This window comes from Leptosomus discolor, chromosome 1 (assembly GCF_034619465.1).
Source record: "Leptosomus discolor isolate bLepDis1 chromosome 1, bLepDis1.hap2, whole genome shotgun sequence".
Classification (NCBI taxonomy): Eukaryota; Metazoa; Chordata; class Aves; order Leptosomiformes; family Leptosomidae; genus Leptosomus; species Leptosomus discolor.
In genome coordinates this window covers 145,553,337-145,578,684 of record NC_141391.1, presented here as the reverse complement: position 1 = coordinate 145,578,684, position 25,348 = coordinate 145,553,337, and the positions used below count along the sequence as shown (strand labels likewise).

At 38.2% G+C, this 25,348-nt stretch overlaps 1 protein-coding gene across 6 annotated transcripts in view; it reads left to right on the top strand.

Annotated features, from left to right (window-relative positions):
• SOX5 (SRY-box transcription factor 5) overlaps positions 1-25,348 on the top strand; it is a 291,555-nt gene that overhangs the window by 14,596 nt on the left and 251,611 nt on the right. For 4 of the 6 annotated variants that reach the window (XM_086466675.1, XM_086466669.1, XM_086466654.1 and 1 more), the window contains exon 1: positions 24,233-24,463. In XM_086466675.1, the coding sequence (XP_086322801.1) occupies positions 24,233-24,463 (231 nt within the window). Of the gene's footprint in view, positions 1-24,231; positions 24,464-25,348 lie in introns of those variants that run through there. The other 2 variants (XM_086466682.1, XM_086466688.1) reach the window with 2 other exon arrangements.

The window sequence follows — 25,348 nt, the reverse complement described above, 5'->3', positions numbered from 1 at the left end:
GTATGGGGAGCCCTGTTATATTCTCACAGGTAGAGATTAAAACAATAAACCTATTAAGCTTGAGAAAAATCTGAGACCCTTGAAGTGATGACCTGGCTGGAAAGAAAGCCAGTTCTTCAGCCGCTGTGTCACTGTGCCTTCCCATAGCAACTCTACTGAAGTCGCTTAACCATCTTATTAGTGAAGCAGTTCTTCATGTTGCATGCCGTAAAATAGATTTCTTCAGGAGTGGGAAATAGCAGCCTATCTGTTGTTCAGCATTAATGATTGCAGAAGAGTAAGCTCCTGTACTCAGGGATGGGTGAGAAGAAATTCTGTAAGAAACACTATGAGTGGATTCATAATGAAACCTTTTCTATTCGGCCCTCATATTTTTGGAATTTTTAGAGGGGAAAGTCTCCTTGACCAGTGTCAACAATTTGGTCATTTTCTTTGCTTCCTCTCTTCCTCCCTTTAGGTAACATAGTCATATTTATTGTCAATTTATTTTCTGTAGATTCCTCCAATCTGCTGTGGTTGGAAAGGAGTTCCAGAGTGAGTGCATGGCAAGGTAAATTTGAGATGGCAGTTGGTGGTGTGGGAGGGAGGGTTGGGAGAAGGAGGAGGCAGAGGGTATGAGAGTGCAGCTACAGTTTTAAACAACCTGCTAATTGTCCCCCTTTTTACTAAAATGGCAGCTTTCAAGCCAGGTCCCTGAACTGTTTAATTTGATTTATACTGTTAAGGGTAAGTTCCTCATGCTGTTAATAAGAACTGAACAAATGTCTTGCTTTCTCCTTTTTTTTTTTTTTTTGTCCTTTCCTTTTTTTTTCTTTTTTTCTTTCTTTTCTTTCCATCACTAAAATTCTAATTGTGTCTCTTTCTGGTCTCTGTTGGTTTTAATTAAACTGCTGTGTTATGTCACCCTCCTCATTAAGTTTAGACATCTGACTTATAAAAAGCTTGAGATCGAGAGAGGGTGGTTTGCAGAGGAGGATGCACTTCGTAGGTCTAGTGTGGCGCCTTCTTACGTTTTTCAGCCAGGTCAATGTTGCCATCAGGTTACAGTTGCATTTGCATCAAAGCAGGGTATGAACGATGAGGTTCAAAGGTTGGTCTTCAACTCTCTTCGTGGCCTGTCATTGTCATAATTCAAAATAAAATGTGGTTCACAATAGGCAGGTGCCAAATGGCTACAGGATCTCAGCCTGCCAGTTTCTTTGACTGTCTAGCTCCAGTGTATGAGGGAAAGTAAGGTCAGGCACATGTCAGTACAGGACTTTGGAAATCCCTTCAAGCATTATGTGCTGCTTGTGCCTTGCAGGAAGCCCGAGGTAGAGATTTGAAAGTCTCCGGAATGAAGTTGGCTCCTACATTTGAAAGGCTATATAACATCTGTATTTTCAAAGATTTTGATGTTATATTTAACACTGGAAGCAGGAGGAAAGGACGAACGTGTGGGTAGGAAGAATGATTTTTGTAAAGAAATAAGAAATTGTGTGTGAGAGAATTGCATGTGAGTCAGCTAATACATAAAAACTTGTGTGTCCTTTTAGAATTTGGGCAATTAAGTGTTTTTAATGGTTTGGCTCATGCAACCAATCTATTTGGAAATAATACCACTTCCATCTCATCTGTTTGGAAATATACTACTTCCAGGGGTGTTTGGGGAGAATATCAGAGCTTGTTTTTCCCTCTCCTTATTTTTATCTGTGTGAAGCATCAAAGTGAGTACCTGAAATAAATTGATCTACATTTTTAAACTCATTTATCAGGTAGAGTTCAATAAAGCAATACATGTGCATTTTAATTGTGAACTATTGCACAGGTGGTTTGTTTTTTCTTTGAGATGAAAATAACCCTCTTGAATAGGAGGGTACATGTAGCACCAAGGGTGGGCCTTGTATGTGTTTTTTTAATTTTTAAAAACACTTCAGGAGAGTAATAGGTAAAAGTTGCATCTCACCAGGCACCAGGTGCCTTGCGTCAGTCCAGTTTTCAGCAAACGAGTTTGATGCCGTTATTGGTAAGTCTTAGAAAAGAGGACAGGGACTGAGTAAGTCCAAAGAGCGGTTGTGTGCCCTCGCCTCCAAAGCTTTTATTACTGGCTTCTCTGCAGCTCTGGGTGATAGAAGCATGACGGGAAGTTTGTTCTTCCTCTGTCTTTGCAGTATCGTTGTGTGAATAAACAGAGGCTGTTCTTGTCATTCGGCCTCCTTGCACAAGCCCCACATTCATGTATGATCATAAGGCTTCGTCCAGCTCCTCCTGAAAACAATTGTGAGACTCTCATTGACTTAACTTGGGTGTTGGATTTGGCCCGTTAAACAGCAAGAAAATAGAGTGGAAGCATTGTTAATGATTCCTATTGATGCTTTTCCTGTCACAAAGTACTGTAGATAATTGTTTTTAGATGAAATACAGTTGCATTTAAGTACTACATTTATTAGCTTTTTAAAGGACGAATAACCAAACTGGACATATGGGGTGTTTGAAGTGTGATTGTGTGAGACTAAGATAATTTCAGGAGAATAGCTTAAGTTGCAGGATATGTGTGATGCCCTTTGTATACAAGATGTAGGATTGTGGAATTTATTTTACTTGCACTGGTTTTCACTGTGAAATAATCCAGAATGCAAATATATAATCATATTTAGAATATATAAGGAGTACAGCCTTGCTGCTGTAGACTTCAAGACCCATTAATCAGGCCTGATAGTGATGTGATCTCTGAAAATACTTCAGTTAAGTAGGTTTAATCCTTATTAACAGTAAGTTGCTTGAAACCATTTTGGGTAAAGTCTGAGCAGGAATATGGTAGATTGAACACACAAATAAAGGCGAGCCCTGTTAGGCTTTGAGCAGCTTTGACTCCTTTGAAGTTCTGTAGGTTTTGGAGTTGCTACAAGATCAGGACACTGACAAAAGAATTTTTACCTTATCTTTATATTTTCTCACTGTAATTGACAGTGTTGTTTCCGCATTAAAATGGGGTACTACTCATGGTTTTGGTATAATTTAGGCGTTGCCCCAGCCCTCCCCATGACTTGGTTAGCACATGTGGTATAGGCAGATACTAACCAGTCCGTTTTTCTCAAGCCTTATTCTGGAGCGTTCAGGTTAAATGACGTATGTAATTTGTCCACGTTTTGGAATGTTTCCTGTTGACATCAGTGTGATTTAGCTGTGGATGAGTGTGATCCAGAGCCTTTTAAGAACAAGGAGATAGGAGAGGGCACTGTCTGTTTCACTGCTTCCTTCTCATTCATCAAGAGGGTGGAGGGAATGGAGCGGCAGAGCTTTTGTTGCTACTGTTTTTTGGGAAATGTGTCCAAAGAACTATTTTGGAAGATGATGGTGAAGTTGTTCCTACTATTTGCACTGCATTGCCAAAACATTGTGCTCTTGTATGAGGTAATAGCTGCGGTTTGTGGCGACATTATGAAAACATTGGTTTGTTATGATGATTGCAGAAAAAATCCCAGATACATGGTAATGTATTTGTAATATTTTATTGAAGTGAAACATGGAAAATACAGCATAGCTTGGAGTCCCCTTGGACTGATTTCATGTTTCGGGAATGAAGAAGCGATTGTGCAAAGCTAAAATGAGTGTACATGACATCAATTAAATAATGAATGTTTTAGTATAGGCCCATTTTAGTATAGTTTAGTCTTTTTTCTTTTTTTATATCACTATTGTGTGTTACGTTTGGTCTGTAGTAGGATGTATTTTACATTGCTAATAATCCAAATTAGAATGTGTATTTTCTTTTTGTCCTATGAAATAGAGGTGATGTTAACTAAAAGATAACATTGCTGTTGATGCTGTTGTGGAATAAGGAGTGGAACATAGGTAATACCTTACAGGTTATGTAGTATAGTCATCGAAGGCTACCTAAGTATGTAGATAGGCAAGATGACCACCGACTCTTCCCTCTCAACATCTAATCTTGAGGTAAGGCACTCATCATAGTAAAGAGAAGGAGATTCATAGCGTCCCTTTACACACTTCAGCTGGACAGGCTAAGCTCCTGCGTTTCCCAGCTGTGCGGACTGAGAGGTTTGAAATTAAATTTTGAACTTTGGATTGCCTCTTTGTTTACGCACCCATTTTTGTTTGTTCTTTAATTGTTTTTTAGTTAATGGGCGTTACTAAGTCTGAAAGCTTGGATCATCGCTTTTATATTTATTTATTTTTTTATTTTATTAAGGGAGTAGAATTAAAGCAACACGATATGGCTGTGATGCTCCAAAGCTCTAGGTGTATAAAACTGCTTGTTATCCTATTTTGACAATTTTGTGTGCCTGCTAGGTATGTGGGTCCTTCGATTCAAAAACTCTGCTTCATCTGCATTTGATGTCTTCCATCGTGTTCAGATAATCAATCTGGAACCTCTAAATGCATAGTAGGAGCAACAGCGATAAATGTTATCAGACTGTGTGAGAAACAAGTCCCAAAAGAGGTGTATTAGAACAGTATGCCACTATACCAGCAAACTGGCGCTGTTGTTTCGTTCATCCTCTTCTTTTCCTTTGACTATTCTCATCTCTTTATCACACGCTGCAAAAGACTACTTTAACTTATTTATCTTTTAGAGAGCTGAAGCTTCTGCAGTATTTTTGTAATGCCTGTTGTTATGACATGTATCCTATAAAGCAGAGCAGGATCTACAGCAGAGATGTAATGAATGACCACAGTCAATTACTGTAATGAACAATTGATTTTTGGGTTTTGAAAGTATACCCTTAATAATTATTCATTTGGCTGAACTATCCTATTCTTCTTTGTATGAGTTTTGTACGGAAAGATAGAGGCATGATACATGTTATTACTCGTATAGCTGTGTCAATAATGATATAAGCTATATAGATGTGACAAATGGACTAGAGTAAATAATGGCAAAGAACTGAACTAAAATATTTTGCTTTAGGTAAATACTGGCTCTTTTTGGTGTGTTAAAAAAGCTAGACTAAGAAAAACATAATCTCAGAACAATTCTATGAAAAAATTTCTAAAGATGTTTTAGACAAGTCAGTGGGGTACTTTTTCTGGGTGTCTTTTTTTCTGCTTTATATGGTGATTCATCCAAATAGGCAGCATTACATTTGCTCTGTGCAAGAAAGAGGAGTTTAGGGTCATATTCTGTTCGTACAGAAGTGTCCTTTTATAATGTGATAGGTAGTACTACACTAACAAAGCAGAACAGTTAGACTCATAAGGCATGGGTTTACAGAAAATCACCACCGATTAATTAAAAAAAGATATAATAGTAGTTTATTATCCTGATATTGTAAAGCTTGAAATGGAGTGCCCAGAGTTTCTGTTAGAATCAGTGGCAGCTGGAAATGCTGAGAACTTTGCAGGGTTAGGCATCTTCCTCACACGCTTCAGAAGGTGCTAAAGTCAAAAGGAGCTTTTAACTCTTTGCGGTGATACAGCCTTACTATGAAACACTTGTCTGCAGAACATCCATGGCCTTGTGGTGGGGTGAAAAAGGGAATGGGAGAAGGAACGGCAAGGGAGGGAAGAGAGGGAAAACTACTAACATAAGTAAATTTGTGAGAGATACACCTCACTGCCTTCTGTCCTACTTTTTGCATTGTAAATAGATAGTGGCATGATGCTGGGTACTTGGTTCTTGTTCTTGGATTTTTTTACTATTATTATTTTAATTTGTGATGGTGGGTCATTTGAAATTGCTTCATTTTATTGTGTAGCCAGGGTGAACAGGAGGGTTTGGCTGGCAATATATACGTTGGGGAGGGTGCAACTGGAAGTGTACAGGAGTGGCAAAAAGGAAAAAAAGAAGGGAAACAAAGGTTGTTTTAGTATTTTCTGTGGTGTGTGGCTATATGGTTTTGGGATTCATCATCCAGTGGAAAAAAGTGAGAGATGGACTAAGGGAGGTTATCCTGTTTATTTGACTAGGCCTTCCGTGGACTCAGTATGCTATAATCATCTTTGTGCTGGTTGTCTTTCAAAGTATAAATAGCCTGGAAGTGAATCTGGGTGGTGGGTGGTATGGAGAAGTATTTCTTCAGAAAAAAATAAGTAAGAAGGAAATAGACTGCTGAAGAAATAAGTCTTGTGTAGCTTTCCATTTTTTTGGTTTGGACAATGTACATGTAACTCCAGAAGCCAAAGATATCCCGAGTCGAAGTCCAGAGAAAGTTCACTAGAAACAGTCTAATTGGAACATGCCCCAATTTATTGCAATGATGATAAGACTTTGTACTTCTGTGCTAAGATCTCAAGGAGCTTCACAAATGTTAAGGGATTAACTTGCACAATACCACTGACAAATAGGCATTACTGTCCCCTTTTACATGCCTGGGGAATATGAAGTACGGAGGAGTACAACAGCTCTATGGTGCAGTGCTTTTGCCTAGAGAGAAGAGCTTGATGTTAAGTCTCCCCATTGCAGCCAGAGGTTTGGATATAGCAAGAGGAAGACCTGGTGCCTGCGTCTTCCTGTGTGTTTGCAGCTCTCCGCTGAACTATGTTCAGATTTGTTTTGGTAGACAAACTTGCAACTTTCGAGGGACAGGTTGCAAAGTTGTAATTAATTCTTCCTTAATTGGCATAGCAGTAAGTAATTCTGCTTAATCCATTCCTTGCTGTGAGGATGAAGTAAGGCTAAACATTGTGGAGAGGACAAGGGGAAGAAGGGGAGTAGGCAGTCAAAGATGGACAGAGACAGGCGTTTCTTATGCTGTTGTAGGCACATACTAAGAAATACGTACATGAATAAGACACGTTTCTTGTTTTTACCTTGGATTGCTTCTTCGCTTAATTAGGTGAAATGCAAAGAAATAGACGATTCAGTTTGGAAAAATTCACTAAGTCTTCCCTACCCCTTCTTGTCTTTCATTCAGTCCATAAGAGTCTCTGGAGTGTGAAATGTGAAGACACCAAATTGGAATTAATTTTGCTTTTTCATTTAACAGATTGTGTTACATTAACACCACACTATTGCCAAGCAGCAAACCTTTCCTTTCCTCAGATGTTAGCTACTAATACAGACTCAAGACTGCTGAAAGAATGGTTATACTGAAATGCTTTATTTAAGTTTATCCTCCCTTGTGGCTTGAGTGGGCCCTGATTCTGCTAAGATGTATTCACATGAGCAGTCTCACTGAGTTCTCTTTTATTGCTTCCTGGCAAGTAAGCTGGATTCTATTTCATATAACATCGCTCAAGTTAGAATTTCAAAGCTCACTCAATCCTCAGAGAGACCTTTGCAAGACTCTCTTCTCCTGTATCTACACAGGCACTAAACACACTGAGGATACAATTGAATTAATCAGGACTACTCATGTACAGAAAATCAACCAAGATTCTGTTTAAGAGATGACAACTTTGATATCATATTGTTCATTACCAGCCAAGGAATTGTTACTGCTTATGTAACCAAATTATTAAATTGTTTACTGATAAGTCTTGCTTCCAGTATTAAACATGCACTGAGAGTCTTAGTGTAGTTCTACTGAGAAGAGCTAGTTATAAATGACATCACAGGATCTATTTTATCTCCCTGAGTTGTGTTTTGTTTGCACTTTTGAGTGCGTTTTTAAATTTTCAGTCCTACAAGTTTAGCCCAGAATCTGACAGTCAGGCTGAGTTCTCTCATGCTCTTGGATGGTGACCAGCATTCAAATTCTGCAGGTTAAATTCTTCTCCTGAAGATAACTGCCTTTTTGCAAAAATTTTTTTTTTTTTTTTGTGCCTTTCACGGTCATGATAGAGCCTGGAAGTAAGATATGCAGATCCCAGGGGGGTTAAATCTGATTCTGCAATTAGTACATTGTTCTATGTTATGTGACTAGCATGAAATGCTGTTCAGTGGCCTATGGAGTAATTGGTTCCGCAGGACTTAGGAAAGTAGAAGTAGTAGTAAAGAGGCCTCAAATTAGAAAATGAAACAAACCAGAAAAATTTACGTACATGACTCTGTGCATCCAATGCTTGGGTCTGTTTAGTGAGGAGGTGTCATTTGACAGTACGCCTGTCCAGGACAGAATTGCGCGGTAATAGTTTGGATCCCTTTGTTTTTTTTACTGAAGACAGCAGCATTTAATGCTCAAGGTCCCTCAAGAGCAGTGGCCCATTCATTGGCACCATCTCACTGAAGAAAATACAAGTCTGTTCCCCTTGGTTTTAGCAGAATTTTATCTCGTCTCTCTGTGAGAGATGATTCCATTTCAGGCTTCCTGACCTTTGAACTAGAATTTTCATATACATTATTTAGAAGATCCTGCGCTACAATTGTAAGCTGAAATTATACGAATTTGAGAGAACCTGAGCAAAACTGTCTTTGAGGCATGAATTCTTTCAGCTGTGATACTGTTGTCCATTTCCATCTTTATGACTAATTTCCACTGCATTTGGAATCATCAGGACTCAGAGTGGAGTTGCTGCCGATGGACCTGGGTCATGAACCCAATGAGCAGCCAGTCCTCTTTAATGTGAACAAAACTCTTTTACTCTTGTGTGTATGTATGTTAAAGATGATATGGTCTCACATATATAGAATTATCCTGCATTTCATCTATTACAATTACAAAAATAAAGAAATATGTTCCAGTGCTGCTGTGACTGCTGTTCTCAAATGTAAAAGGCTTCAGCTGCTACTGCGTTATACCTGCAACTCGTGGCCATGGGCACTTCACCTGTTTATTTTGGTTTTTTACCCGTAGACCATTTCTAAAGAAAAAATACAATCACTTACTTTGTAATCGTATAGCCTTTTCCAAGGATACTACATTTCTAAACATTTTTATTACCTACCTATGTCTTCCCTCTAATGTTAATTTTTTGTTTCCTTGAACTATGGTGTGCGTGACGATACACAATTAAATAGTCGCCACGCTTGCAGTTTATTGCTGTCATGGTTGGGTTTCTTGGCTGGTGAAATAGGTTTTTAAAATACGATTTGTCAGGTGTGTTTGATCCCACTGAAGATACAAGGCTTGTGACATCCAGGGCTGTCTAGTAAAGTTAACTGGCGACTACCCATTAAGTTCAATGGAGTTAAGGTAGGAACTGTGAGAATGTCAGATTTCATACATCGGTCATAGTATTGCCCAAAATTCTGAAAATGCTGTGTAGTGTATCATGCCCAGCAATTCTGGAAAACATCGGTCAAAATTTTTATATCAAGGCTCAACTACATTTCGACAAGCAGTCTCTTGTACAAAAAGATCCCCCTCTGTTCCTGTACGACATGGACCTGAGGGTAGCTAATACTAACCTGCTTTACTTGTAGCTATCTCTTCCTGCGTTCTTTTTCACAAACGAAGACTGGAAAGATCGTTGTAGATTTTTACTGTTAGATCGTAAGCAATCACCTCTAGTAGAAGAAAATCAGAAGACTGCAAAAGGGAAAATGAAGTTTCTGTGCATCAGCTCAGGTTTGGCAGTACAAAGCAACGTGTGCTTTGTTAAGTGCTGTTGAATGTGTCTAAATTACTTGCAACCGCTACAATATGTGGGAAGGTAGATTTATATTTATATAAAAATATAAAATTAATAATGAATGCTTTCCTGTTGGTGGATACCTAATTTTTAAACTGCCTGGAAAATGGAATTGCTGGACAGGATTCATTTAGTGAGGCTGCTGCCTGCCATGTAACTTTGCTGGTTTTAATAATGACTGATTACACAGGTGGCAATGACAACAATGGTAGCATTTCTGAGAAATGCATTATTTTCACAGTGCCGCTGATGGAAGAAACGCTTAGTAGCAGCTGATAATTAATGATCAATTTGGAGATTATCACAAACAATTTACAAAGGTTGACTTTTCCTTTAGAAGTCCCTTTGGATAAACTGGATGGTAAATTACCTGCCTAAGGCTTTTACTTTACTTGTGCTAATAAGATGAAAATGAATGTGTTTGAAGAGCTCTGAACTGAACTTTTCAGACTGTCTGATAATCCATACAACTCTTCTTTAAACATCTTAAGTGACTGAGCAAATAGAGGCTATAATAAAATTGAAAACCATCATATGGGCACGTGTTACCGCCCGGTCTAAGTAATGGGGCATGACAAATAAGAGGCACTGCTGTAGAGTTCATATTTTCATTTTATGGCATACATTAAATATTTGATCATCAGCTAGCAGATAGAAACAATTGGGCTAAGAGTATCATTTGCAAACAGAAGGGTAGGATTTAGACTGTCGTAGTCTGAGCATGGGATGGAAAACTTCTATATCTTAATCCATGCTTCAATATCGTCTCTTTATGTGGTGGTGTGCAGACCACTTAAAATCCTCTTCTATATTTTCTCAGTTTGTAAAAAGGAGTCAGTAATCCATATTTACTTCAGAGGGGATAATAATACTTATTTACTTCGCAGAGGGGATATGTGAAGAGTAATTAGTATTTGTAAGTGCTTTTAAGGATGAAAAGAGTAGTGCAAGCATAGAAAGCTCTCTAGTAAACTCTATAAAGGAAAGAAGAGGAGAGAAGTAGGGTGAGGTTTGTAGAGCTATGTAGATGTTCAGAGACATAGATGGGCTCCTGGTCAGATTTTCAGAAGTGTATAGGTATCTTAATATTGGAAGCATATTTGAAGATCTCTTACAGCAAGACAAACTCCATGTTTTTGGCACTTTAATATCTTTATAAATCTAGCTTGTGCTTTATACCCGTGACATGGCAGGGAGCGAAGTAGAGGGAAAGGGTACTTGGGGTGTAAAGGCCTGGTAACAGCTGCGCTTTTTGATGTTTCCCCTCTAAAGCAAGGATGGAGATGAGGGTGAGAAGAGAGTAGGAGAGAAAGGAAAAAAACCTTTGTACATCTGATGAATTTTTTTACAAGGGGGATTTTGCAGACTCTTAAAGATGCCACCCAGGAATCCCAGCGTACAGCTGGGTGCTTGGTCCATGTTGTGAGTAGCTTAGTGGAACCAGAAGTATGCTGTTGGTTAAAAATGTTCCCCTAGCATTAGTTTTATATTTTTGAGGCTTTGTTTTATGGTTGACGTTTTTAAAGCTTGAAATCTGGTACACCTGTGTAAGTCATTTAAAAGAGAGAAAAACAGAAGGATCTTTATTTTGTTTGTTTATGGATGAAGGGATGGGTGGTTAGATACAAGTTGTGGTAATACAGAAAAGTAGCCTTCCTAGGGAGTTGTGTCTTTTTAGTATGCCTTTGTGATTAGTTATCCAGGGCAGAGGTTGGAAAGGAGGCTGGGTTTAGGTTTCCGTCATTATCTTGATAGTGCGTTAGATGAATGCAGTATGTCTCATTTTCATTGTACTGAGGAATTGTCATCAGAGCTACTGCATAATAGGGGAAACTGGAAATCAGAGCTTGCAGCTCGCTGCCCGAATTTGGCCCTGATATGCTGTGAGAGGGTGGGTTAGAGCTTTGACTTTCACTTGGGTGCCAGTACTGTGCTGTTCTGTGGGTGACCAAGAGCCAAACTGGCATCTATAATGGTTTGTCTGTGAAATCCGTGTTGCCATTAGTATTTGGTGAGGAAGATGTGTGAGATTCCTTTAAAATAGTTTTTCTGAGTAAAAGGTGCTCGGTAATTGTAAATTACCATAGCGTTACCTGCAAGGGGTGACTTTTCTTCTTGTGTGAAGGACAGAGAAAAGGGGATCCAGTGAAACTGGACAGTGTAGTGAAAAGGAGTTAGTGACATTCTCCTGCTAAATGCTGTCTTTTGGTTTAGGGTGGTTTTTTAGTTGCCCCTTTTTTCTTTTTTTGGTTTGGGTTGTTTGTTTTTTTTTGTTTTTTTTTTTTTTTTTGCATTAGTACTGCCCAGAAAAGAAAGATTAATAGATTTTTACATAAATACAGTCAATAGGTTAAAAAAAATAATTAAAAAAAAAGATTCCTAGGATCTGTTGGCAGGACTGTATGAAGAAACTTAGTTTTGCGTTTCAAAATACAGTAGCTGAGTAGAGTACTTAATTTTTCCCCTTGCTGATGTGTCAGTATGCACAAAACCATCAGGTAAATTAATGATACAAGCCAGTAATCCAAACAGCAATCACCAATAAAATGTTTTCCTTGAAAAAAGAAAATCGGAGCTTGCAGAGCTTTTTATAAAGGCAGTTAAACTTTCTTATCTCTTATGTAGAAATAGAAAAACTGGGAGCCAGAAAGATTCAATAAACTGTGTGGGGTCACACGGGAGGTTGCTGTCCTCTGAATTCTTAGTGTTGTGCTCTGGTTTTGTAGCCCATACTGAGGTGGAGAGGGCGTTCAGCAGTAAGCTACCGGGTCATAGTGTTTGCGCTTCTTCGGCAATGGTTGACGCCAATGGATGTTGCTATACTGCAGAATTAAATTTCTGTGATGTATTTCAATCAGTCAGCCAATTCGCTATCCTAAGCATCATTCAAACAACTGTAGAGCTTGCCAGATGACTACTTACCCAAATCAAAAGCTATTTATTACCTTTTTTAGATTAAAAATGGGACAGTGGGCCTTTCTTGTTGCATTTTGTATCCAGTTCAGGCTGGTAACCTTGAAAGCATAGCTTATCAGCCTGTGATATGGAGGTGTTTGTTAATGTCTGATACAAATGAATCCATGATTTTTCTCAATGTCCTAGTTTAATGTGACTGTAATTATTCCTAATCAATTTCTTTGGTTGCAGTAGGTATCCCATAGAGTGGCTGGGCATCCTCTTCCAATAGAGGAGTGTTCTTTCCAGTGTTATCTTCAGATACATTAGAAGGCTTTCTGGGAGATCTACTTTCTGTTGCCTGTGCACAGTCTTTTTACAGGGATTCATGCTTGAATTGTTCTCAGGGCCAAATCTATGTAGTTAGAAAAACGAAAAAGTGGTCTGTGTGTGTGGAGTGTAGAATAAAAAAAAAAAAGTGGGGAGTTAAGGAAGTTTGGTTTTTCATTTTTGTTTAACACATAAGTTAATTCTCTAAGATGCTCAGCACCTACACCTCTTAAACCTGAAGGAATCTGAAGGTAATCACTCCCTTCGGGGCAAGTGGTGCCCTTTGAACGCTTCGTTCTCCACACAGTGGTCATTTTCCTTGTAATACTGATGTCAGACCTTTTAGGTCTGAACATCTGGATTCAAATTCACTTAAATATAATTAGGTGTATCCCCAGTGGGGAGGAGGTTTTTGATGGAAGGAGTCTTTTCAAGAAAGCTATTATACCACTTGTTATGGCAATAGCAGCAGGTTTACTTTGCTGTAATGTATATTTATTTTTTTCAGAAGACTATAGCTCTCATCTGAAGTTGGACCTCCATGGCAATATGTGCCTTAGACTGCTAAATTGTTTTAATACATCTCAGTAAAAACCGTCCTAGGCAAGCGCATTTTAATGGTGATTTTTTTTAAATGTGTTTGAAGGCAGTGTGTGGACAGTGTGATGTAGGGGAAGAGCCAAATGTTTATTTTAAGATGTGTTTGAATGAATCTGCCCACATAAACTTGCCAGTGTTAAGAAAGAGGGGCTCTGCCCCTTTTAGATCACAAAGGCCTCTCAGTGGGGGATGGTTTTGGTAATGGAAAAAACAAAAAAGGTTCCAGTATGTGGTGGAGGAGGTAAAATAAACAAACAGCAATGGATGATTACTTCTCTCCATCAAGGCTTCTTTATCCTTGCAAGCTCAGTCAGTGGTCAGCATGTTAGACACCCCTCCCTGTTTTATCCATCCCTTAACTGTGTTCTTTGACAGCATTGGTTTATACAGCTGGGTCTTTGTGGAGCTGGATGGGAATCACTGCTGAACAACAGACGTGAAGGTAGACAAAGTACCTATGGAAGGGTGAATGGCAGACATCCTATGAGTTTCCGTGGAGGGCAAGATACTGGTTTCAGGGTTTTGCTCCTCCTTTCCACCCCATCCCACAACTCCCAAAAATTTTTAAAGTGGACATCTTTTTGTGACAGTGTTTCAGTGCCTGCCACTGCAGCCTTCATAAAGCAAAAGCATGTTAGTATGCGCAAGCAATGGTTTTAAGAAGCGTTCAGTAGCACTTTAAACTGAACACGGATGTTCACAAATCAGAAAATTACAGAAGTGAAACTGGCTTGTACAACACTACTGCAAGTGAACAGACATGTGCTATGATGGGTGATTACACCACACATTTGTTAATACAGATTTTTAATTCTTACGGTTTTGTGAATAAAAACTGGGAAAACAATACAGCTGTCAACCTTTCACTAGATGACTGAAGAAGACTTCACAGTACAATAAGCAGAGTGAGTGAAGCAGAAGCCCTCACATCATACCACAAACTTTTTCTGTTTTATCCCTCACACAGTCATCCGTTGGAACAGAGATGGCGTGACTCTGCGTGTAATCTGAAGTAGGAGGTAGGAGTGCAAAACCACCTGAACACTTGAAAAAAGTTCTTCTCCTCCTTTGGAATATCAGAATGTTGGAGTAAAATTATTTTTATGTAAATAATTTTTGGTTTACTTCATTTGTGTTTCAGCGTAATTTTCAGAGGCAGCAATTTTCGCTAGTTTCTGAAAAGCAGCATCTGGGCTTTGCAACAATCTCTTTTCAGCTTTGAAAATTCTACCTCAAATTGCTTAGACATTATAAGTGTTCAGAATTTTGTGTGTGGGGTTTTTTTCTTTTTACATAATAGAAAGGCAATAATGTACATATTCCTTGTCATTTTATCTTCAGTTTGATTTTTCTTTCTCGGGCTCTTCAGGATTATTTGTTCCTGGGCCAAGAATGCACCTGTCATGTACAAATCCTCCAAAAAGGGGGGAGCACAAACATGCGTGTGGAAAAGAAAAAAAAAAAAAAATCTAGGCAGCTGGAATTAACCTGTTGGAAAGAAAATGTTTACATCCATTAGAGACATTGCTCTGCTTAAGTATATTTTTTTCATACACACAGACACAGAAAACGTTTTACTGTGCCTGTAATTTTTAAAGGTACACACGGGTTCTTTGAGGCCCCAATTCTGCTCCCGCTAAAGTTATTTAGAGGCCCAGTATTTCAGCGATGGAAGTTCAAGCTCTGATGGATATGCGTATATACTTTACTAGCATGATGAGTTTTTCCAGGAAACATATAGTATATGTATGGATGTACGTGCTTACATGTTCCTGTGTTTACTTGCATGTTTTTATAAAGTGATAGACATGATGCAAATGTGTATGCAAGTGATGGTTGGCACAAGAGTTTATATAGTAATGGTAGAACAATACTGTAAGTTCAGATGTGTAATCGTGAGTGGGTATACTAAAAATTATTTCAGAAGTGCAATCGTGTACATTTACTAGAAGCAAACGTACATGCAATAAAAACTTACTCTGAACTTACCAGAAGGAGAATTCAGAGTGAAGTGGGGGGAAAAAAGATACTTTTTTTTTTTTTTTTTTCTTATTTTTTATTTCCTTGTTTCTGGTTTGTCTGTGATTATACACAAACTCTGGTGAGGGAATATTGTTGTTTAAAAAAATAATTAAAAATTCCGTTCGTTGAGTTTGAAATGTAAGTAAGGAAAGTGAGGGGAAAGGAGAGGGGGCTTGAAGCTCGATAGGCTGTTTCTTTGGCACTCCCATTACTAAGCCATGGTGTGATGGCAGAGTGGGAAAAGCTGTGTCACATTTTCGTGAGATCTCAGTCAAAAGAATAGCTTCTCGTACTGAAATCTGTGCGTCTTTTGGGAGAGAATTCTTGTTATTAATGTTGATTCTACTGAAAGTAATTCATCATTTAATAATGCTTGAAGAAAATGTTATGTCAGCTTGATTAGGCAAAGACTACGAATGACCAAGAATAAGCTCCCTAAATTGCAAAAGTTTTAGTATTGGCTAACTTTCCAGAATGAGCCCGTGCTTCCTCAAATTTCTTTGTAATAACTAAGTCATTCATAATTGTCATAATTTTAAAGCTTTTTCAACTCTTTGCCTTCGTTTCACTCAATGTCAATGGAAATTAGGTATGCACGTCTGTGTGTGATGTATGGATTCCTTGTAGCATGCAGCACAGCTCTCCCACTCAGCGTCTGGAGACTGACTGACTTCTTTTCTGTCATTTTCAAGTATCAGTTTGTACATTGAAATTTTAAGGCCTGAAATCTCTAATTATTTGACTAGATTCCTCTTTGTAGTTCAGCAGGCAGAAGAGTGATGATTACCTAATGTCATAGTGATTGCGATAGTACTTTCAGCAGTAAGCAGTTCCTAAAACTTTACAGGAAAATAAAACCAATACTCTGCTATTTCTGCTGTGACATGAGGACAAATGTAAAATGATAATAATAATAAAAAGTAAAAAAGCAAGATGTATGAGGAGCTGAAGAGTGAGAGGAGGTATATTTCTCAAAGGTTGGGGGGTGGGGGGAAAGGAAGCCAGAGTTAATTTGAGGATGCACTGGAAAATAAATGAGCTTGTGGATTTAATTCAAAATCATCCAAGCAGAGTCTTTTGCATGAAAGAAGCCAGTGATCAGGCTCAGTTTACTTGAAACATCAACAATGACTGCATCCTGCTGTTTCAGAGTTTGTGCTGATAGATGCTCATCGTCTTTGACACTGCGCCATTACGGTTGTATGTTGCCTGTACCATAACCACGTCTTCACTCATTGCGTCTTCTGGTGTTGAGAAGTTCTCAAAAAAATCCAGGTTTTGAATTTTGGTCTTTAGTAACAAACTTTTCAGCAGAACTAAAATCTGATCCTGTAGTTTCTGGTTTGTAAACATGCTATTAGATTTTTGGCTCTTTTAGTTGGCATGCAGACTAGTAAAAACCAAAAGGCTTATGAAGTTGACAGGTACAAAACAAAAATGAGATACAGATTCTCATGCTAAAGCTGATTTTGAATGTGAGTGTCTGGGTAAATCACTAAACATTCCTGCTTAACACCTACTAGTTACTGTACAAAACAAGAACAAAAATGCAAAATCCTGTATGAGATCTATAAAAGAATTAGGTAATATTCATTGCAGTAATAGATTATAGTATCATGATATGAGTTCCTTCGTCACCTTACAAATTCTGGTTTGGTTGAGGGTCAGTTTGTTTTCAGGCTACAGTATTTCACTAAACAACTTAGTCACGCACAAAGAATCTTTCCCAGTTACCTGCCTCAAAAGGTCAATGGAAATCTTTGCATAACACATGTTGGGAAGATTCAACGTGAACTTTTATTCACAACGTATTTTTCCTAGACTTGATTTTAGAGTGGTTTTTCATGCGTAAATTCCTTGCAAATGCAAGAAAATGGAGATGTAAATTTGTAGTTGAGAGCACAGAGTTTATAGAAAGTGTGTTTTTTTTATTTTTTCTAATAAAAAAAAATTACAAGTTTTTTGTTAAGATTTTATTAAAAGATGCTTGTAACAACTTTCTTATGTGAGGTTTCAAAACTTGTCAAAATGAAACCATTTACCACTGGAATTTTGAACAGTACCTTTTCTCAAAAAAAAGTTTCCACAATATGTGGAATACCAGGTGTATCAGCCAAGCTGATACTATACTACTCTTTAACATGCAAACTTTAAAATAGATAAGGGATAGCATATTCCCTGCCCATTTTGTATTCAGAATCGTCTAAACTGGTAGACTAAAGAAAATTGTGAAAGTTATCCCATACGGGGAAGATATCTGTAAAGCAAAAGGGAGAAAGTGAGTTGGGTGAAATGGACATTGTTGGGTGGCCTTAACCATAGGATTACTTGTGGCAGCTATAGTAATAGACAACTGCGCAGTAATATTGCCCAAGTTGTGCCATAGCAGTCTTGGCTTGTATTAACAAAAGTGATTTGTTCATCAAAACCCTTTTCAAATAACACAACTTATTTGTAGTGTATGTGCCTTTTAAAAGATGGCTGATTGATACGATCTTAGAAAATAATAATTAACAGATTATTCCATCTCTGAGTGACAGATGAGAGCACGTTTCATGCACATTTTTTATTGATTAGCAGATTAGAGATACGTTTGCTTCTTTTTTCTTTTTTTTTTTTTTTCTTTTTTCTTTTTTTAATTGTACAGTTACTTCAGCAGAGAATTCCAAACCAGGCTGTAAATGACTCAAAGATATTGCCAAGTGAAGTCTGTTTTTAGTGGTATGTGTAGAAACAAGTCGGGCTTGCAGTTCCCAGTGGGACAGAGTGTGGGAGTCTGCCACCCTTACTCATGTTGAGTAATACCTTATTACACAAGTAATCCTGTCAAAATGAACAGAATTGTTTGTTTTTTTTTTTTTAAAAGGTACTAGTTATTCAGTGTACATAAATAATGAATGAGTGTGGGGCCAAAATGGAATGGAGATAATCGTTGCTATTAACTAGCACCTTTTGCTTGGACTGTCTGTAGAGAGATCGTATCTTCAATAAACCTGGGAATACAAACCGTTTCATTAGTAATGAATGTGATCAAAGATGAGGTGGATGTATTGCTGACATTTTGGATAAGCTTGTGTTTCTGCATCTATACACGTGTGTGTGTGTATGCTTACACGTTAGATACATGTAATGTTGCTGCTGTCTATGATCGTAAGTATTTCCTGTGAAAAAGCAGAGTCTGCAGATTTCCAACATGTACTTTAATTAGAGGGAAATATCCATGCAGATCAGGAAGAGGGTCAGATTGAATCCCGTTGAAGTTCCTGGGACTAGCTTAGCGTATAGCATTTGATTTGGAATCAGGCCGTGTTAGTGAGTAAACTCCTGATGCTGTTGGTAGCTGGCATGACCCTCCACACTGCTGCTGTGGGATCAGCTCTGCTCGTCTGGTCCTTGTGCGTCTCTTCAGAATGCAGCCCTGTGCCTTGTCTCCGATGTATGGGGCCGAGTGATTTAAACTCTACCCATGAGAAAGACTTAGTTTATAGCTGCCAGAGAAACTCAAGAGGTGAACGTTTTCATGCCGATTCAGAAACTGGCTACGCGACTCCAGTCAGGCGCTGTCACGCCTAGTTATGGTGAGAAAACAACAATGCCTCTCTTGATAAGGGGGAAAAAAAGAAAGTCTTGCACAGTCAAAATTTTGACATACAGTTTAAATCATCTCTCTACATCCTGTGGACTTGGAGCTGTCAAAAAGGCAAAGCCTGTGTTTGAATGGAAAAGCTTTTTATTTCTTTAAAAAGTGTACCAACTATAATTATCCATAACTATGCAGGCCTGTTTTAATGCTGTTTTATAATTACAGGTCTTAATGCTAGATTATACAAAGTCATTTATAAATAGTCAGAACAGAGGGACTTGGGGAGTTTTTAACCTGTAGATTGCTGTAGGTTGTGGCAGCTGACGGGATTTTGCCTGTATATGTATGGAGTGAGCTGTGTAATGATTGATGAATCCCTTAATTAACTCCCAACAAGTTAAGATTTATGGCCTCATATCTTTTTCTCCTGACACATCTGTGTTTGTCACTTCTGAAGACATGGATAAGCCATTTCTCCAAAAGCTTTTGTGGGTATCTGAAATGTTTCTGAGGTATTTTGCTTAATGTAACAAGATTAGAGTTTTATGACACAAAATTATGAAATTTTATGGCATGAGCGATCAAGTTGAGATGGATGCTGGTTGTGTGCTAGAGGGCACTATCTCCTTGAATACTGGATGCCATTTTAGATTTATTTTTGATATACAATCATGTATGAAATGAACCAAAACTAAAGAACAAATGGAAATGTAGTGGCGACACTTAAATGAAGTTCTGTTAAAAATAATGATAAAAAAATAGAGCTGTGGAAAAGTCAGTTTTGTGAGGCACTGAACTTGAAGAAAACAAGCAAACAAACTAAATAATGTTATTTGGTAGCCTGAAATTATTTGGGTAGAACCAATACCTGTAGATGGCATGAGGAAACAATTCATGTGGACGCAACGTAGTTCTTACTCTCTCCAGTGGGAAAATCCAGCCATGCTGAAGTCAGTCCAAAAACACTGAGATCAATAGACACAGGGTATCAGTTTAAGCCTACAAAGAGTCTGTTGTACATTGAAGGGGAGTAAAGAAATAAGTAGAGAAACTATTGTAAGATGAATCACATCAAATATTTGTGGCATAAGAGTGAGTTAGGAGAGTGAAATTTTACTTCCCTGAAAAAAACATTCTTGCTACCAGAAAAAGCCTTTATTTAATGAAAATTTAACAAAAGGCATGGTTTTTTTTACTGCAGTTTCTGCATATTAAGAAGCCTTTCCAAAACCAGAAAAAAGAGTCCCTTTACAAGCAACAGGGTCATATTTGAATTCATCACCAGAACTAAATCTTCAGTTCCATCCTAATCATTGATAAAAATCAAGCATGGGGATACGTTTCATCCAATGTGTTCCTACAGTGGGCTGAGTACTGCCTGTGTCCCAGTCTGAACTTTGCAGATTTAGGCTGTCTAAAAAAATTACTATTTAGCTATTTATATTCAGTAGGAATGATTAATGACAGTTCAAAATGCAACACTACTTGTAAGTCTAAAGTTGCAACAGATTTCACCTACAGAGACACCCTTTTAGGTTCAGAATTTGGCCCACTGTATTGCTACTTTTCTGAGAGTTGTATCTTGGGGGTTTGTTGTGGGTTTGTTTGCTTTTTTTGTTTGGGTTTGGTTTTTTTTCATCCTATCCATAAGTTGATATTTGAGGAAACTGATGTTTTCTCTCATTGTAAACCTTCTTTCAGAGGAGTGTAATTGAAAACCCTTCTGAGTTTAAACTAGTTTGAGGAGAAGATCTTAGTTGTGTAAGTTGTAAACTGTCGTGTTATCATTGAGGGTAGATCCAAGATGTTTGCAGTCCTTTGTTAAGGTGGGATAATTCCAGTCCTTCATTAGACCTAGATCTGTTTGAAAGAGTGCGGTTTCAGGTAATGTTGTTACTCAGAATTTAGCTGTCTCCTTTTCCTTATTGTTTATAGCAGGAACTCTGTTTGCATCTCAGAATGCATCTCAGATTCTCAACAGAATCTGTTGAGACCTAGTATTAGCTCAGTAGGAAAATGAAGATGTATGAAAAGAAAATAATTCAAGGATATGTGGTGTGGGAGCATTTCAAATTCAGAAAAGGGACCAATAAAGCTGTAGAAATAATGGAAGACCATCTGTGAATGAATTTACCTTGTATCATGTTGCTTTCTGCTCATGAACCCATCAGAGATTGAATCCTTTGCTGCTAATAGGATAACAGGCTTTGATAATTACTGACTTTTTGGAAGACATTTCCAAAAGTAGACATTTATTTATTTATTTAAATATTCTATTTTCTTGTGTAAATTTCCCAGATGTTCGTAAGTAATGTAAGTAATTTCTGCGAAACACTGATGTTTGTGTTTGATGTTAAAGGGGATGATGAGATTTCTGAGAGGCCAGATGACGCCTAACTCATGTTGGATGTGGACAGAGCTACCTGAAAACAAATCACAGTCATCGTCTGAGCTGTGTGACCCTTACCTAGGGTTGTGCATCCATTTCTTTGAGTGTCCTGGTCACTTGAAAGGCTAAGGCAGATTAGATCCATAACTTGCCTGCTTTAGCCATTTTACCAGTTCGTTAGCCTTCTAGCATTGTGATGGCATGGGGCTTGTAATTTAAACTGGATCTCCTAAGAGCTGCATGAGGAAGGGAAAAGTTTCTTCTTCCCTCTCTACTATCGCTGTAGATTGGCCTACAGTCCAACCCATAGGTTTTTGGTTTAGATCAAAACTATAATAATCTCTGTTATTGCTAGTACACGGAGGTGGTCACTTCTATTGCGTTCCTTGCCTGTTTTTATAAATTCCCCGCAGAAAACGATATCATCCCTGTTGGGAACAGTGACAAGCAGAAGGCGATGATCTGCAGCGTGCTAACTGAACACAGTAGAGGAAACTGTATATTCACTTATAAAGTTAGCAGAAGAGCTTTATTTCAACACGACAGTCAAACCCTCATTGTGAAGCAATGTGACAGAATCTGGGTTATTCTGGGTTAACAGTAGGAGTTTTTAACACAATTTGGATATATAGTATATAATACAAATCTTCAATACAAAGCAAGACATTCTTTCTATTGTATTGTCAAAGTGGATTGTAGTGGAGACTTTTGTAGATGCTTTACAATATTTTCAGTCATCTTATTGAATATAAATGTCCTAAAGTATAGAACATTATTGTGGGATAATTGACTAATGATCTTGTGTCCCTCGCTTTTTGTTCGCCAAAATTGGGACAATTGCTTAGTGCTGATTTTCAGAAAGAGAGATTTTGTAAAAACCCAAGGTTCTATTAAGGCAGCGTTGAAATGAGTAACTAAAATGTTACACTCAGAATCAATAGCAAATGTGTATCTCGGTGCGGTGCAATGTAGAATATGAATAATTCACATTAACTTCAGGAGGCAGTTGCATGGTTTCTGCAGAAGAAAAGCTTGGGATCTGTCACGTCAAACATAGCTGTAAAATGCTGAATTCAGTGGGCTAGTAGAAAACTGCCAGTAAGAGTCTATCTGATGATCTCTGTCTTTATACATATGCTTCGCTGCAGACACGTAGGTGGGAAAGCCTAGAAGACAGAATTCAGGTAGGATGTATGAAGTGTTAGTCTGTTGGACTAAGTCAAACATTAATAGAAAATACAGATTGCTTCTCTATGTACAGGCAATAGGTGGTGTTCAGAACAGGCAGTGTGCAGCTGAGTATAGGTTCTAGTAGGGATTTTTTTTTTTTGTCTGAGGTTTTCTTTGTTGTTTTTTGGAGGTTGTTTTTTGGGGGGGGGGTTAAGTATAATCTAACTTGGCTCAGGAGGCAAAGCTCAAAATGAGATCATTAGAAACAAAATAAGTCCTAACAAAGGGCTGTTTAAAGTCACTGTTTGTTTTCAGACCCAGTTGACTGCTGCTAAGAACCATTTCGTGCTCAATATGCCAAATCATATGGACATGCTCCACCTCACAGCAGCCCCACACATGGTTCAAGAGGCTGCTGGGCTTTTGAAATGCAGTCCTTTAACTGTGAAGTGGAAAATCAAAATGGGGTAATTAGAATCATAAATACTAGATTTTTGAGGAGGAGCAGTATTACTTCAGCCTCTCTTTTCAGCTTTTACATACAATAGTCTTCGATTTCCTTGTTCGTAACTTCCTATTTTCTACGAAATGTTTCTTTTTTTTTTTTTTTTTTTTACTTTCTTGTCTTCTTTTGACTATGCCTATAGGATTTCTTATTTCTCATTCCACTCCTTATTACAGATGCTCCTGCTTAGCACAGTGGCCCATTATGCTATCCATGCACATACCCTGATTTTCGTGAACAATGTTGCTGTAATTAATCCCAGAAGTCGTCTGCATTTTAATACTTCACTGGACCCCTCTGTTTTGAAGACCAAACCGGAAGCATTCTGGGTTCAGATTGTCCTGTAAGATTTTCAGTAGTCCCTTGTTTGGATGAAAACTGGGTTTTCCAATGACATAAGGATTCTTTCAGTCTTTCTAAAAGTTCAAGATATATATGTGCTATCAGAACAGTATCAGTCTCAATGAGTTTGGAATGTGGGCCTGAACTTTCAGTCAAAATTTGTGTGTGGTTTTTACAATGTGCGCTCTATGTACCTTTCTTGTGTATCCTTTTTTGTATAGATATAGAAGTAAATTACATCTACATGTTTTTTTCTGATCTAGCTATAGGTAGGAATTGTAGTGTATCTTGGTAGCAAATCTTAATTCACTTGGTACAACCCCAAATTTGTGTTGTCAAAAAGCTTAGTTTATTAATGTCCAAATGTTTAATTGCTTAACTGTCCCACATCTGCGAACCTGAAAAGATTCTTGCAACACGACTGTAACACTCTGTTGTTCACATGTGTGAAGTTTATAAACACAGACGTTTTGGCTTGCTAGCGAGTTATTTTATTTTATGTTACTTTATATTTTTATCAGTTACGGTTAAATACATGCGGATGATTGTTCCTTAAAAGCTAAGTTGACAATAGCTTGTATTGGGAGACATTCTATCTTCTTACAGTCTCTTGCAAATGCAAAACCAGATGGATATTTTTTAAAGGAATTGCATTTCATTTTATAGTTGTCTTAGGTGAATTTTCATGTTTAAGAAGCCAGAATACAAGAGAGTGCTATATTAGTGTATTATTCTCACAACAAACAAGCCACTGTTCTGTTGCTACCTGCTTGGCCATTGTTCCCAATTGTGTATGCTTTGCAGTGGTATTTGGATGGTTTCCTGCTCTCTGCCAGCACAAAAAAGGCATTTCTGTTACAATGGCCCCTAACCACACAATGACGGCATTAAGGATTTATTTGGAGGTTTCATTATTTTCTCCTCTTTTGTTCCTTCCAGGATGTCTTCCAAGCGACCAGCCTCTCCGTATGGGGAAGCAGATGGAGAGGTAGCCATGGTGACAAGCAGACAGAAAGTGGGAGAAGAGGAGAGTGACGGGCTCCCAGCCTTTCACCTTCCCTTGCATGTGAGTTTTCCCAACAAGCCTCACTCTGAGGAATTTCAGCCAGTTTCTCTGCTGACGCAAGAGAACTGTGGCCATAGGACTCCCACTTCTCAGCACAACACAATGGTAGGTTTGCTAATGGTCTATTGTGCTTACATCCATTCTTTGAATTCTGCCTCTACAGTAGTTTGGCATCCAGATCTGTACTTTATGGAGTATACAATGCACAGTTACACGTACAGAACATGCTACAATAATGTGAAAGCTTTGACCTAGCTGGGCCGCCTTTACCCTCTGCGACAAATGCTAAATCACTTGCAGTGCAGACTCCACTTTTCCTCACCTTTTGCCTGCTGGCATTTAGGGTGCTAGAATATTTAGCTACGGTGATGTGAATCTGAAGCGTATGTGTTCAGCAAACAGTAAATGATTTTGGAACACTGTAAGTGAGAGTCATGTTTGGCATGGTGTCTGAAATATCACCCCAATGACAAGTTTATGCAATAGTACTGCACAGAAGTCTGTATAAAGGGTAAAAAAAGCAACTTTGGATTTTGCTGGTTTTAAAAATTTCGCATGCCACAGATACCTATGAGACAATTTGCTGTGCTTATGGAATTAAATCGGCCTACCACTTTTTCACTTGTCAATTTCCACATTTTTGCACACTTTATGAATGACACTGCTCACTTAATTCATTACGTTTAGCAGCCTGCTGGAAGTCCAGAACTGGCTTTGTCTACAAGCAGACAAACAAAAAGAACAAAAAGCAATGCCATGTTCCTTTCTAGTATATGTAATGTCAGTGTTGTAACATGACGTGTTTGGGCCCATCATCCAGAGTACTGTGATACATTTTCATAAAGGTTGAAAGGTGCAGGGAAAGGCATTGAAACTTAGGCACCTCAACCAAAGCTCTCTATTGTGAACACACTTACGCAGCTCTTGCCTGTTTACAGATTGGCTGTAAGTTTTCTCTTAGTCCCCCACTTTGACCAGGGCACTGACAAT